Source organism: Phacochoerus africanus, chromosome 4 (genome assembly GCF_016906955.1).
Source record: "Phacochoerus africanus isolate WHEZ1 chromosome 4, ROS_Pafr_v1, whole genome shotgun sequence".
Taxonomy (NCBI): Eukaryota; Metazoa; Chordata; class Mammalia; order Artiodactyla; family Suidae; genus Phacochoerus; species Phacochoerus africanus.
The window spans coordinates 91340216-91356886 of NC_062547.1; the positions used below are offsets into that span (position 1 = coordinate 91340216).

The 16671-nt window shown below is 37.7% G+C and overlaps 2 protein-coding genes across 3 annotated transcripts in view; one reads left to right on the top strand and one right to left on the bottom strand.

The window, feature by feature from the left end:
* Window positions 1-11007, bottom strand: part of TMEM167A (transmembrane protein 167A) — a 33173-nt gene extending 22166 nt beyond the window's left edge. Inside the window, exon 1 of the mRNA XM_047778228.1 lies at window positions 10887-11007. Coding sequence (XP_047634184.1) covers window positions 10887-10889 — 3 coding nt within the window. The 5' untranslated portion in view covers window positions 10890-11007. The remainder of the gene's footprint in view (window positions 1-10886) is intronic.
* An 89-nt stretch (window positions 11008-11096) lies between these two features.
* XRCC4 (X-ray repair cross complementing 4) overlaps window positions 11097-16671 on the top strand; it is a 252915-nt gene continuing 247340 nt past the window's right edge. The window contains exon 1 of one of the 2 annotated variants that reach the window (XM_047778226.1): window positions 11097-11182. The gene's annotated coding sequence lies outside the window, so the exon portion shown is untranslated. The other variant, XM_047778227.1, reaches the window with a different exon arrangement.

The following is a 16671-nucleotide window of genomic DNA, read 5'->3' on the forward strand; positions in this document are numbered from 1 at the left end:
GACTTAAGTCTGGGATGGACAGATCCTGAGAGGTGCCTGCTACAGAGGCAGCCAAGGTCCCAGGTAGCAGTACAACCATTATCAAAAACTAGACAAAGATACTACAGAAAAGAAAAAAGATACTATAAAAGAAGAAAATTCATCTTTGATGAATAGAGGCAAAAATACTCAACAAAATATTAGTAAGCTGAATCCAACAATATATTAAAAGGATCATACATCATGATCAAGTGGGATGTATCCCAAAGATGCAAATATTTTTCAATATCACGAATGACTCAATATGATACACCACATTAACAAAGTGAGGAATAAAAATCATATAGTCATGTCAATAGACATAGAAAAGCATTTGACATAATCCAACACCCATTCATGATAAAAGCTCTCATGAAAGTGGGTATAGTGGGAACATATCTCAACATAATAAAAGCTACCTATGACAAATCCACAGCCAATATAATACTCAAAGGTAAAAAACTGAAAGCCTTCCTGCTAAATTGAGGAACAATACAAGGATGACCACTCCTACTTCTATTCAACATATTATTAGAAATCTTAGCCACAACAAAGAAAAGAAATAAGAGGTTTCCAAATTGGAAGGGAAGAAGTAAAAACATCACTGCTTGCAGATGATACTCTACAAAAACTCTACACAAACTAAAAGAATAAATGAATTCAGCAAGGTAGAAGGATACAAGATTAACATACATAAAATCTTGCATTTCTTTATACTAACAATGAGCTATCACTAAGCAAAACAACAACACCCCCCCAAAAAAAACCCTGTTTAAAATTACATAAAAAAAACCTTGAGGAGTAAATTATTCAAGAAGGTAAAAGGCCTATACGATGAAAATTATGAAACAATGATAAAGAGAAGACTCAAATGGAAATCTATCCCATGCTCTTGGATTGGAAGAATTAATATTGTTAAAATAGTCATACTACCCAAAGCAATCTACAGATTGAATTTGATCCCCATCAAATCACCTGTAACATTTTTCGTAGAACTAGTAGAAAAATTACAGATCGTAAGGGAATTAAAATTTAGTAAGGTAGTTAGGTACATAATGAAGATATTTAAATCAATATCCTTCATAATTACAGTATCAATCAACTGAGAATCATAATGGATAAAAAGACTCCATTTATAACAGCAACTAGAACAAAAAACTAAAATATGTAGGAATAAGCTTAACAATGCTGTAAAGCTAATCTATAAATTTAAAGTGAACACCAAGTTGTTTCTTGAAATTGATAACTTATTTTGGAGTTCATATGGAAAAATAAATAAGGAAGAATATTCAGGAGAATCCTAAAAAAGGAACTAGCTCTTCCAGAAATTGTCATAATCTTTAAACTTTTATACATTTTAATGATATTTATAAACTTGTTCAAAACATTAAAAATTAAACATGTTATTTGCCAATACTGTAAGGACAAGGAATGCTTCTCTACAATGCTAAGTGATGGGAAAAATAGCACACAATATTTCAGTAAGTATTATCTGTAGCTATGCAAACCTTGATGCAAAGAAGAGACAATGCAGTGATTATCTCAGGAAGGTTTTTAATTCAAATTCTCTGTGTTTCTCAAATTTTCTAAATGTTAGTATTATGGTCTGAACAAATAAAATTGATTTTGAATTACTATTCTAACAGGAGTTTTCTCTGCAAATCACTTCTTCATGGATAAATAGTTAAGCGTAAAGTCTAATATGGTCTTGGTTTTTAACTGAACTGGATTTTAATTTTGTATCTCTGAGCAAGTAATGTACACTTTATAACAAAATCAGTAAATGAACTGCTCATCAATTCTCGATAAAAAACATAGTATCTCACAATGCAAATCTTTTAAAGGTCATATTTTGAACATGTATATAGTATTTGATAAGAACCTCATGAAATATAAAACACGGATTTCCCTCTAGCCAACCTAAGTAAATATGTATTTTAGTATCTACTCTGTCTGGAGCATGAAACTAGACACCAGATTTTAAAAAGTACATAGCATGACTCCTTCTCCCCAATTCATAGATAACAATAATAACTGATATTCACTGAGTGCTTGTTTTGGATTAACCTATGTATCCTCATATTTGAGGTAGATGTTATTAATATCCTTATTTTATACATGAGACAACTGAGGCATACAGCAGTTACAGTTGACTGAGAATAGGACACACATTCTAAAAACTAAGTAGCAAGTTTTTCAAACTCTGAAGTTCATTGTGTCCTTTTTTTAGATTCCACATGTAAGTGACAGCATTTGATGTTGGTGTCTCACTGACTAACTTCACTTGGCATGATAATTTCTAGGTCCATCCATGTTGCTGCAAATGCCATTATTTCTTTCCTTTTAATGACTGAGTAATATTCCATTGTGTATATGTACCACATCTTCTTGATCCACTCCTCTGTTAATGGACATTTAGGTTGTTTCCATGTCTTGGCTATTGACAATAGTGCTGCAACAAACGTCAGAGTACATGTGTCTTTGCAAGTCATGGTTTTCTCTGGATAGATGCCCAGGAGTGGGATTGCTGGATCAAATGGTAGTTCTATTTTTAGTTTTCCAAGGAATCTCCATACTGCTTTCCACAGTGGTTGCACCAACTTACATTCACCAAGAGAGTAATAGGGTTCCCTTTTCTCCACACCCTCTCCAGCATTTATTGTTTGTAGACTTTTTGATGGCCATTCTGGCCAGTATAAGGTGGTACCTCATCGTGGTTTTGATTTGCATTTCTCTAACAGTGAGAGATGTTGGACATCTGTTCATGTGTTTTTTGGCCATCTGTATGTCTTCTTTGGAGAACTGTCTGTTTAGATCTTCTGCACATTTTTTTATGGGGTTGTTTGTTTTTTTGGTATTGAGCTGCAGAAGGTGTCTATACAATTTGGAGATTAATCCCTTGTCAGTCGCTTCATTTGCAAATATTTTCTCCCATTCTCTGGGTTGTCTTTTCGTTTTGTTTAGAGTTTCCTTTGCTGTGCAGAAACTTTTAAGTTTAATTAAGTCCCATTTATTTATTTTTGTTTTTATTGTCATTACTCTAGGAGGTGGATCTGAGAAGCTGTTGCTGTCGTTTATGTCAGAGAATGTTTGGCCTATGTTTTCCTCTAAGAGTTTTATAGTATCTGGTCTTATATTTAGGTCTTTAATCCATTTTGAGTTTATTTTTGTGTGTGGTGTTAGGAAGTGTTCTAATTTCATTCTTTCACATGTGAGGAGTATCTAAATTCCTGACTTTGCAATGTGTACTTTCTTATTCCCTGAATGTCTTGTTAAAGAAACATGCTTAAATGATATATCTGGGATGGGTTTCTAAATAATTCAGTGTGTGTGTAGTGGGAGGTGTGGGGTTCATGATGAAATACTGAGTATATGAGGCTTCATTATACTCTTCTTTCTACCTTTGCATGCTTGAATTTTTTCGTAATAAAAGATTTTAAGAGGCGCTTAAAAACATACTATTATTAAAGAAGTGGGGTGTGTATATATACATTTCTGTGTGAAACCATATACAAATGAAAACCATTTACAAGTATGTACTATATGATACATACAACTTTGTTCCTGGGGTTTACAGACCCTAACATTTAAAATTTAAACAAATAATCTTAGGTGGTAAAGTCTTTTAGATGTACTTAGACTCTGGTCAAGAGTGTTTCAAACTTACAGACATTACCCCACCACTGCTTACCTTACCTAAGCATTCCTCTTAATGCTTAGCATCTGTTGTCCGCAGATATAAAATTTTAGTCTCAGAGTTAAAGGAAACAGATGTTACTGTTCTGCAGAAAACTAATTGAGATTTTCAGTAGGAAAATGTTATTAAAGGGAAGGGAGGAAGCTAAGAAAAAAGCAAGCATATTTGATCACAAAAGAGAGGGAACAGTGATGAAAAAGGTGATAAGGGAAGTAAAATTCATTTCCTCTGGTATTTTTTCAGATCCTTAAATCATGTCAATCTTGTGGTCTCAACTCAAGAACCATCTCCCCTGTTAAGTCTTTCCCTGGTCCTCAGTCTCCACACCAAACAGAGTTGGGATCTTTGTAAATCTATCTGCTAAACACATATCTGGCACCTATCAAATTGCACTATAATTATCTTCTCTATTTTAATGAGGTTCTCATTAATCCCCTGTGCTTGTTAAACAAAATACTGCAAGTAGTCATGGAAAAATGCTGAATGAACAAGAAATTGAAACAATTGCAAATAATAGACATTTTAACAAATATAAGAACACATTTAGATTCCAAATTAACAATGTATGTTATTTTTTAAAAAAAGGAGATTGGACTGCTGAATATTAACAATTTGAGAGAAACTTTCACATTTAGCTTTGCATTTATATTTACTTATGATACTTTAAAGAAAATTCAGAATGGAGAAGCAAATATACTTCTGTTTATGTTAAGGGCCTAGACTGTGGGGTAAAATAAGAGGCATGAAGTTAATGTCTTCTCAGCATCCAAAATGTTCTAACATCATCAAATGGAATTCAGAAAAAAGTTCTCTCAAACAGCCAGCCTTTAGGTGGTTGCATATGGGACAAGCACGTGTTCTTCTGACTCCACCTAATTTGTAAAAGATACACATCCTTAAGAATTCTGAATCACTGAGTAGGCAAGTTCGCTGGCAGAAAATTCTAGAACCTTAACCTCATTTTCAGTGAGGACATCCTGTGACAATGCCAGGGAGTTATACAATGGTATGCTATTCAGTTTAATAAATTTAGCTAGCCTTTAAACATTAAATTAAACATATTGGAACTAAGGAGTTATAAAATACAACTTGTTCCTTCTGAAGGCTCTAGGGAAGAATCTGTTTTCTTGCCTCTTCCAGCTTCTAAAAGCTACCTTATTCCCTGTCTTAGTGACCCCGCCCCCCATCACTATAACCTTGATGACCATTTCTTTTTTGATTATGACACTCCTATCTCCATCTTAGAAGGATCTTTTTGATTAAACTGCCCCATTTCTACAGAATTCAAGATAATCTTCCCATTAAAAAATCCTTAACTAATGACATGCGCAAAGTCACTTGTGCCAAGTAAGATAACATATTCATTTTTTTTTTTTTAAAGAGGATGGGAGCATTCTGTCTATCACACCTATAATTAAGTCCTTTTTATAAAGAGGTATCCAATAACACTCTCTAGACTCAGGGCACCCTCCAGAGCACAACCTCAAATACAACCAGAATGGTGGTGGAATACGGCTGCCCTGCCCTGACCACTACTCTCCAAGTTGTGCTGATTCTTCCATAACTGGCAGGCAATGGAGATCCCATAATATTTTTCTCCAAAGGCCCCTTCTATTATCTCTCCATACTCCAGACCTATCATGCTACTCTTAGCTAATCAGAGCTTCTGATATGCTTCAACTCATTATACTAATTTATCCAAACCAGAAGGAAATAAACTCATATAAACTTTGTATAACCGTTCTGAAGTAAACTGCAATTTGTTAGGCCAATGAAATAATAGAAATAATTTAGACTTTCATCTCATTTGATCACCATTAAATAATTTATCAATAAAAGATGAAGACTGGTCAATGAAAGCTTTAGTGTCCAAAGATGAAATTACCTCTCATACTGACACATCCTGTTAAAATTTTCTATTCTAAAAAAATAAAAATCATTATATTAAAAAGGGGATATTTCAGGTTCACTTTTTATCACTTTAATCTATGAAGGTATGTTTTCTTATTTTCAGAGTCACTCCTGAATGTTAAAACTCTATTCATTAAATATGGATATAAGGGCAAGAATTCCATATAGAGTTTTGTTTTTGTACATATAAATAAAAATACTTTTAAGTAAAAGAAAGCACCCAAAACACTGAGAATAGAGGGATAAAAGGGGCAGTGATCCAACAGCATAAAGGTACAAAGAAATACAGTGAGAAAATCAGAAGAAATACATATTGATAGGCTAAACACTGCTCTGCCCAGAGTGCTCAATGACTGCCTGCTAAATATACTTAATCTGCCGAAAAAGACTATGACTAAGCTTACAGTATATTCATTAGTCTTGGACACTTGAGCTCCATGTAGCTTATTTATTTAGTCTTAGGATTATCAAATTATTTATCTAATCTGTTGATTAAGGGCCTTCTTTATGTATAACACTGTCTGGGAGTTTCAAATGCTGAGTGCCTCCTATGTGGGAAACAAATTTTTATTGACATTTTAATTCCTCCAGTTTAACTGAATATCAAAGACTTAACCAAATGGTAACAATTTGATTTGTTTTAATACCTGCAGTTTGTACATTTACTAATTGTTGATCCCTATCTGAGGCAGAAGGAAACCCAGAAATGACATTCCTGACCTAATTGTGACAGAAATCATATAGCACTGAAAAAGTGAGTCAGTATTTTATCATTTACAAATCTAGGTTAGGTCAGTATTTTCCACCTAGTTTCTACTTGTAAATTCGCATGTACCACTGTTTATTTCTTAAAAGGGAAAACAGGGAAATACAGGGATAAATGTAAGCCTGTATATGAACACCCCTTTTGCCCAAGATAGGTGACCACAGATGATTGAAAAGATTTTCACTAACACACAGAAATATTAACATTTTCTTTTGTTGCTTACTATAACACTGATAGTGTACCAAATATAGAAGTTATCTTGATTTAATGTGAAACCAAGAAACCAGGATTGCTCACAGTTTTGATGTTAAGAACACATAATTTGTTTTTTAGCACCAGAAGCCACTAATCATATGGATTATTTAATGAAATAATCCAAGTATAAAAATTTGGCCTTGGATAAATCAAGACCTCTTCCTCATCAGTTTAATTTCACTTAAATATGAGGGGGTTGGACAAAATACCCATTTGATCTCATTGGCCTCTTTTCAAAAATGCAGAAAGACATTCTTTACTTAAACTTTCCATTTAAACTTAACAAGTTTCATGGTTATGAATAAAGCTACAGTCCAGAGTAGAAGCACCTCAACTGTGCTCTTCCCTGGCAATACTGATGGACATTGGCATGTATTTTCATCTCATTGTCATGGTACCTACAATGCATCTGCTATATTTGTGCTGCCTAATTTTGGAGCTATTTTATGGACAATTCATATCTAAATAAAAAGCACGAAAGGTGTCAAAGGTGTTAATAACATACATAAAACTATAATAGTACAACTAAGAAAATGAAGACATAAATGCTTCACATGTGTCCTTGATAGGTGATTATTAGTATTGTGAAGAAAAAGTGCAAATTTTGCTATGAAAAAAGTACTGGGATCAGGCAATCAGGTAAGACAAAGAATAACAAAATGGAAAAACTTGCAGATACATAGAGTCAAATAGGGTATGAACACTGGCTGCTCACTGGAATCACCTGGAACTTTAAGGAAAAAAAAAAAAAATCAATGCCCAGAAATTGTACTGAATTGGGTGGGCATATAGTTTCTCAAGCTCCCTGGGAGTTTTTACTAACAGTCACTGAATCATTTTGCTGTACACCTGAAACTAACACACTATAAATCAGCTATACTCCAACACAAAAATTAGAAAAAAGAGAAAAAAAAAGATCCAGGCCCAGTTTCTCTAGTGGCATTCTCATCTTTTCACTGCTTAACTTCCTTTGTCTATCTAAAGGATAGAGAATGCTTTCCTAGCTCTTGGTAATGACTCCTTTCCTATTATTCATACAGGTCAGAGTGTTACCTCCTTGGAGATGTCTCCCCACCAGTTCCCAGCCACAATTACTCTTTCCTCTGTTTCTAACATCTTCTTTGTACCTCAGCAGCAAGATGAAGGAAAGCATTCTACACTCTTTTTCTGACACTGAATTTAACTATAAAATGTGAGCAATAGGTCCTACTTGGCAGGGTCTGTGAGAATTAAATGAGAATATCTGTAAGTCACTTAACACATCAACAAAAGAAGAAATGAAGATAAGCTTCCTCAGGTTAATCAAGCAAAGGATGAGAACTGGGAATGACTGGACCTTCTGTGGCTCATTCTAAAGCCCATGTTCTTTCCAGCTCACATGTCATCTCTCTATGTCCTGGCAAGTAACACATAAAACTTACTTATGTAATACTCTCCCCCACTAGGCTGTAAAGTCTTTGAAGACGATGTTTTAATTGACTTTGTATCCCCTTTCTCTCATTCATTTTAGTACCAACTCTAACTAACACTGTGATGTAGAAATTAAAAGACCTAGTCTCTACTTTAAGAGCTCTGCCTAGAGAGGGGAGAAATATAGGCAACATTTTACTGCTGTTTTCTATCCAAGGACACTGGGGGTGGTACATGGACCACAGTTGTCCAAGTGGATACATAAAAGGAGAAGAAAATAAAGGTATAGGGAAGGCTTCTTGGGAAGACATGCAACTTGAGATGAATCTTAAAGAACATTAAGAGTTGGGGAGGGAAAGGGATTCTGGAATTCTTAAAAGCATTAATAAAAGTATTAATTCAGCTGTGGCACAGGTTTAGTCCCTGGCCTGGGAACTTCTACATGTGTCAGGTGTGCCCTCCCAAAAAACTATTAATTTATAAACGACATAATTAGGAAACGGTATATGCTGATAATTGTAAATTATTCTTGCTGATAAACACTTTGTAGTTTTGAGATGCATTTTAAAAAATGGATTAATTAAAATACAGTAATTCAGATTTAATCACTGGGCTACCTCACAAATACACCAAGTGAAGGTACAAACTCAAAAAAAAAAAACCCTCATTGTGTAGCTCTTCCAACTGAAATGTACTTTTTCTAAAATGTTGATATCCTAAGCTCATAGGAATAGAGCAGGAATAATTAATTACCTGGAAGTTGTTTCTATTTTCCATCCATGTTTGATTGGCATATTATATTTGAGAGCAACAAATTACTAAGGTATATTTTATCCTCAGTTATGTTTTTCTGTTTTTTTTTTTTTTTTTTTTACCTCAGCATGAAGACTTTCAGTATCTGGACTTTAAAATAAGTTTGAGTCCTAGCTTCATTACCTACTAAGTGTATGACCCCAAGCACATTAGTGTCCTCCTGTCTGACTTCCTCTACCTGTAAACAACACATTTAGAAATCTGAGCTTGGAGTTCCCCTTGTGGCGCAGTGGTTAAGGATCCGACTAGGAACCATGAGGTTGCAGGTTCGGTCCCTGCCCTTGCTCAGTGGGTTAACGACCCGGCGTTGCCGTGAGCTGTGGTGTAGGTCGCAGACGCGGCTCGGATCCCGCGTTGCTGTGGCTCTGGCGTAGGCCAGCGGCTACAGCTCCGATTGGACCCCTAGCCTGGGAACCTCCATATGCCGCAGAAGCGGCCAAAAGAAATAGCAAAAAAAAAAAAAAAAAAAGAAATCTGAGCTTGAAATAATACTTATTTTTTCAAATGCAACCTAGCACATACCAGGCACTAATAAATAAGAACTATTATTGTTATTTTGAAAAAACAAGTATGGCCAGACAGTTCAAGTACCTTTAATCTTAAACACAGTGTGTATCTTGCTTCTAGACTGTATATACGACAATAAGATGAGGAAATAAGAATCTATACTTGACTGTACTGTGAGCAAAATAATGCAACTTCAGCCTTAAGGATAGGCAAGAATTACTAGCAAGAGGGTCTCTATTCCTTGGATTGAAAAAGGAACCACATTTTCTAACTTAAATAACAGCTCACTAGTGACACAAGTGTATCCATTCTATCATGTGGTAGGTGAGAAAAGAAGCTGGACGATACCCTGGTCAAGGAAGGAATAACCTGCCAATAAACTGCCATCTCCTCTATAAATGGTAAACTACTCCAGGTAAGAGACTATGACTTATGCCCCAGCTATAATCTAAGAGGCTGACATAAAGCAAACAACAACTAATGAGTTTTCGATTAAATGTCTAAGGATTTTGCACTGTATGGGATTCTCCAAGAACTTTGGGGAACACAAACTCAGCAACGTTTCACTGTACAAGAGCTTCTGGGGGCTGCTTTTGATACTATCATATCTGCAGAAATATGCTCAAACACGCAACATCTGGCACATGGACTTCATAAATTAACCACGAGGGTGTGGTGTACAGGCTGCTGGCATTTACTCTAACAAAGGTAAAAATGTAGACATAGCTTGGGATATTTTGCTATTACTATTGATTATTATATCTGTCCTCTGACCACAGAGCTTTATCTAATTTTCTCGGCCTGGAGATGTAAGCATTCCTTTGCGAACTTTCGTGATTTATTTCAAGCTTTTCTAAGGCCCAAATATTAAAAGAATCTGCATTAAGGCAAAATAACGTAAGAAACTTAAAATGAAGAAGGGAAGGCCCGAGGCCAGACACCATTCCAAACACATTAAGTTCCTAGAAGAGAAACCACCTTCGGAAACAACTCCCATCATTAAAATATAGCTTGTAAAGTAGCATCTTTAAAGTTGATAGAATGGAACAGTAGGAACGTAGAAGGCCACTAATTCAACAGGTGAAAGTTAAGGTGTGGCATTTGGGATTTATTGGACAACACTGAAACACATTTGGGTCAGGCCTGCAGGGAGTGAAGGAGGCAAAAAATAATACGGGCAAACCCAGGCACCCCTAAGGCCTCAAAAGATCAGGGACCACAGAGAGTCTAGATAACCAACGGGGCTAAGCCAAACTACTGCATCTCTTCCAAACAAGACAGGAAATGGCCTCTGAGTGAGGTAGGGCCGTAGGCCCTGGTTCTCCCTGCTTGGACGTGCAGGGGCCACATGGCTCCCGGACCTGTGCATCCTCCGTGCCCCGGGAGAATCAAGTTAGAGGCAGAGCTCCCTGGCCAGGGACTCGGGGCCGCCGCCCAACCTTCCAGCCCTAGTTCGGTCCCGTATCCCCTTTACAAGCTCAGCCGCGACCCCGCAGCCCCGGTTCTTACCATAGTGAGGCCGGCGAAGCCCCAGCCACATCACTCTTCCGGGCTCGGGGCGGAAGAGGCGTGCACGCCCGGCTTGCCTTTCTCGCTCCTTCCCGCGGTCCGGTTGGGTCTGTCAGGGTACCGCCTCCTGAGCCTAGCGTCTAGTGCGCTACGATAGGCTCATCTGTATGGGAAAAGGCGGGATTTAAATGACGTCATCCAGCCTCGCGGAAGTAAATGACACTCTCATTGGCTGCCAGAGGTCGGCCTCTGGGAGCGGGCCTTTTGGAGAAGACCGGAAGTGGGGTTACTGACAGGTAAGGTCCGGAAGTGGCGACTGCCTCTTTAATATGGTCGGTGGTCCAGTTTTCCTCCCCCCCGCTTTTTTTCTTTTCTTTTTCTTTTGTTTTTAAAAAGTTCTTTACAACTCCGCAGCGCACAGATTTTTCCCGGCTTGGATTCCCCTTGATGTGTAAGCCCCTGGCCCTTCTGTTTGTGGACTCTCGGGAAACACCTGGGTTCCCTGACTTTACCCGCAGGGCGTGCATCTCCTGGGCTCCCTTTTCACTTTCTCCCTTTGTACCAGAGGGATTCTTTGGAATGAAAAGCGCTTTTGAAATGCTCTCTAAGGTGTGGGATTAGGACACTTGAATGCCAACGGGTTATGTGGAGAAGGTGTTGGCTCATTTCTCTAACACTGGCGTTCTCTGTTTTCCAGTTCCCAGCTTTTTGTAAATTGTCGATGGGTTCCATCTGGGGCGAAAGTTACTGGGCCCATTAGGATCGGGAAAGAACTTTCTGTGGTAACAAATGGAAACGAACTGCCGTTCTGAGTTCAGTGGTTGATTTGGTATTATAGAGAAGTGGTCCACCAGGATGACAAATCAATATCAACTTTTTCTTTTAATCATTATTATTATAATTTAGCTTCCTCCGATATCAGTAATCCCATTAAATAAGGCTCACCCCCCCCCACCCCCTTTTGTCTTTAGAGAAGGTGCTTTGAAGTGTTCAGTTTGCATTGTTCTTGGGATTATTCAGATGTCAGAGGCGCAGAGTTTTTCCCACTGTCTCAAGCTAATCAAAAAATTATGGCAACTCTTTGGTTCCTACAGTATAGTTTATTATTTTCTTCAGAGAGTGGGGGATTTTTTTCGAATGCTATCAGTTTTTTTTTTTTTTTTTAATACTTTCACTTAAAGTGGAATAGAAAAAAGATGAACAGAAGCTCCTATGAGGTGTTGAATTATGTGCCATTCTTGGCCTAACTGTGAGACCCTTCTATATTTAAGGCAACACAGTTATTAGAACATTTGGATTTCTACTATCTGTGGTTACATTGTTGACTACTGCACACCAAAGGTTTTTATTTTTTTAAACCATAATCAACTTTACTTTTGAATTTATTGAATTGTCAAGAGTTGTTCAAATACACAAGTTCAGCAAGTTTTTAACTGAGCTTTATTCATGGAATCATCAGAGTGTAGCAGATGAACAAATATGGCCCAGAAATTTCATGGGCATGGGAAGAGTGGAATAAGATGTATAAAAATATGTCGTACCCTCCTCCTATACAAAACCAAACCCTTTCATGTTCTGCCTTGTGATTGCTTTACATTATACCTTGCGAATCTTGCCGTTCAAAGTAAGTAACCTTGGTTTAGGTGTGGAAGTTAAGTTGTACAACTCATCAAGTTTGGCTTCTAAAATAGTAGATGTGTCTGTAGACATTTTGCTTTCATGTGAACATTGTCTTGATCTTTATGAGCACTTGAGAGTAGTATGTAATGCTTGTGAAGAATACCAGGAAACAAGTTGTTAAGGATCACGATTGATTTACTATATTTATGGATTTTAATTAATTTTAGGCCAGAGGCTCTTATCTACCTTGGCTTCAAAATAAGTAAGAATAGTGTTTGCTAGCTATTTTTAAGGTACCCATAAAGAACCCAAATTGCAGTAGATAAGACTGAACATACATGGGTGTGTAACGTTTGATTTTCATGTAAACAGCAAAAAAAGTTGTGTGGTGAAATTGCTGGGGAAGTGACAATTGAGCTACTGCATGGCCATTAAGCCCTCAAACTTTCTGTTCTTGGTTTTCACTGCCAGTGAACTAATTTAAGTACTGTTTTACATCACTATTTCAAAAGGTTCCTTTGGACAGCTCTGCTATGGATTCTCCTTTCAAGTCATCTTGAATCATATTCTTTATACAAATGAAATCTGACTGTATCATTTCCTTCAAAAATTACTGTCTCTCCTGCATTTCCACGAGTATCTTCAACTTTGGTTTCATGGGTTCAGTAGAATTGTAGGTAAAAAGAGTACATATTTATGTTTTTATATGGAGAGAATGCACAGGCTTCCCCAATGTTGTGAGGATCAAATGAGTTAATACAAGTCAGTCATCTAGCTTGGTATTTGACATACACTAGGCATTCAGTAAAAGTTGCCTGTTGTGTGCCTGGCTTTCTTTTTCACTAAATTAAAAACCCTTTGGGAGTTCCCATTGAGGCGCAGCGGAAATGAATCTGATTAGGAACCATGAGGCTTTGAGTTCAATCTCTGGCCTCAATCAGTGGGTTAAAGACTTGGCATTGCCTCGAGCTGTGGTGTAGGTCACAGATGTGGCTCAGATCTGCATTTCTGTGGCTGTGGAGTAGGCCTGCAGCTACAGCTCTGATTAGACTCCTGGCCTTCGAACCTCCATATGCTGCAGCTGCGGCCCTGAAAAGCAAAAAAAAAAAAAAAAAAAAAACATCCCTCTGAAGGGAAGGATGATGATGGAGGGCTGATTGACTTGCATGTAGGTACTCAGTGAAAGCTTTTTTTTTTTTAAATTAAAAGTTTTTTTAAAAATGAAATTGGTATTGCTTTTATACTACCAGACCACTTTCTCCCCTCTTTTTACTTTATATTTAGTATTGTATTGTTGACTATTTCCTTTAAATGATTTCCTTATTTTTCTTCATTGAATGATACTCACTTATATTAACTCCTTTTTTGTTTAGTTTTATTTTTTGATCCTCAGCTAGTCTCCAGAGTCTGAGGTTGAAGTTTTTTGTTATCTGTTGTTTGTCGTTGTCCTTCCCTTCCCTTACCCTTTTTAAATTCCCTTTCTGTGTGGCTCTGAGATTAAGACCCATAAAACTTTTTTTGTGTGTGTGTTGCCTTTTTAGGGCCACATCCGCAGCATGTGGAGGTTCCCAGGCCAGGGGTGTAATCTGAGCTGTAGCTGTGGGCCATCGCCACAGCCATGGCAACACCAGATCTTAGCCACACCTGTGACCTACACCATAGCTCATAGCAATGCTGGGTCGTTAACCCACTGAGCGAGGCCAGGGATTGAGCCAGCAACCTTGTGGTTACTAGTTGGGTTCGTTAACCACTGAGCCACGATGGGAACTCCAAGATCCATAAAACTTTTGATTGTCCTGCATGTTATTCATTTCACCTTAAGAATTGCTTTTCTTGGGAGTTCCCTTTATGGCTCAGTGGTTAATGAGCCCATCTAGGATCCATGAGGATGGGGGTTTGATCCTTGGCCTCGCTCAGTGGGTTAAGGATCCGGTGTTGCCATGAGCTGTGGTGTAGGTCACAGATGTTGCTGTGGCTGTGGTATAGGCCAGCGGCTGTAGCCCCAATTTGACCCCTAGCCTGGGAACTGCCATGTGCCATACATGCGGCCATAAAAAGCAAAAAAAAAAAAAGAAAGAAAGAAAGAAATGCTTCTTTTAACCTTGTTTTACTTCCCACCCTGAGCAAAAATCCTTTAAGGTGTTTTCTGTGCTCCAATCCCAATTTCTCTTTTACTCTTCTTTCTTGAGATCACTTCAACATGGCTCTTGCTCCTATGCTCCTACACTCACCGCCCCGCCCCCAGTGCTCTTGTTAGTGTTGGCAGTGATCTCCAGGTGTTGATTATCTCTGTTCTTAGTGCATTTAGCCTGTTAGCAACCTTTGTCACCGTCAATCACTCCCATCTCCATGATAAATTTTCTTCTCTTGATTTCCTGGACACCACACTCTCCTGGTTTTCTTTCTATCTCATTGGTTGCTCCTTCTCAGTCTTCTGTTCTTCCTTATCTCTTATTGTTGAAGTGTTCCAAGGTTCAGTCTTTGGTTCTCTTATTTTCCTCTGTCTATGCTTCCTTTTGGTCATATCCTCAAGTCTTAATGACTTTAAATACCATCTGTTTACCAAAAAACGCCCACACTTATATTCTTAGTTCCCCCTCCTTCTGAACTCCAGACTCATGTACAATTGTCCACCTCTACATCTTCACTTATTTAAAGATACCTCAGACTCATACATCACAAACTGGACTCCTTTCTCCCTAAACCTGGCCCACTTCTTTCTCATCTCAGTTGAAGGCAACTCTATACAGCCAGTTGCTCAAAGTTCAATATTTGCAGTCATCCTCAGTTCTGCTTTCCCTTATATTATATATATATATATATATATATATATATATATATATATCTTTTCTTTTTAGAGCCGCACCTGTGGCATATGCAAGTTCCCAGGCTAGGGGTTGAATTGGAGCTGCAGCTGCTGGCCTACACCACAGCCACAGCCACCCCAGATCTGAGCTGTGTCTGTGACCTACACCACAGTTCATGGCAATGCTAGATTCCTAGCCTGCTGAGCCAGGGCCAGGGATCAAACCTGCATTCTCATGGATACTAGTCAGTTTTGTTACGACTGAGCCACAAGGGGAACTCCTTCTTATGTATATTTTAAATTGTTCATTTTCTGTTATTAAAATATAAACTCCACAAAGGCAGGATTTTTTTATGTCTTTTGTTACCTTATGCCAATTTCTAAACCACTTTCTGAAGCATAGAAGTACACAGCATGTTTTGGTTTAATGAAAAAAATTGACTTGGTATTTGAATTTTTAATTCTTGATTTGCAGTCAGCCTGAAACACTGAATCATCATTTCCATAAATCGTGCTCTTTCTTGCCCCAACCTTTGCTCATGCAGATTCTTATGCCTGGAATGTGTTTCCTTATCTTTTTCTTTCCATTCCGAACCTTTTATACCTTTTAAGATTTAAATCAGATGTAACTCAAGGCAACCTCCCCTGAGATTTTGACCTGGTTAATATGCTGCTTTTCAGAGGAGCTCTCATCTTGCTTCTACATGTAACAAGCTTGTATAATAATCCTCTTTGGGTGTTTTTATCTCACTAGAGAGCTGGGAATATGTCTTACTCATCTTTGGGATATCAAAGGTTGGTACATATAAAATAGTCAGTGAAGAGTTTAATGTATTAATGGCATGACCAAAGTCACTGAGCTCTGAAGCCATAGAGTTTTGAATCTGGGTCTTTTTGAGTATAAAATCAGTGCTCTACTGGCAATATCTTTTTTTTTTTGGCCATGTCCATGGCATGTGGAAGTTCCTGAGCCAGGGATCGAACCCGAGCCACAGTAATGACCAGAGCCGCTGCAGTGACAACTCACATCCTTAACTTGCTGCACCATAAAGGAACCTCAATTCCATGTTTTCCAGGAGAAAGTTGGCTGTCTTAAAAATAATAGAAGGATTGTTCTTTTTGCACAAGTAGGAGGTAGTTTGTGCATTTTATAGCCCTGGGCAATTTTGTTCCTTGTCTTTTCTGAAGCTGCCAGAGCTAATGAGGAAGTGAGTTGTGCCTTTTTCAATCGCCTGCTGATATCAGTGGACAGAGGGTTATTATAGCCAGAATATTTTTAATGTTGATGAAATTGCGCTCTTTTTGGAAGAAAAACACCATTGAGAGTTTATTGCCCAAAAGAAAAAAACCGTGTTAGAA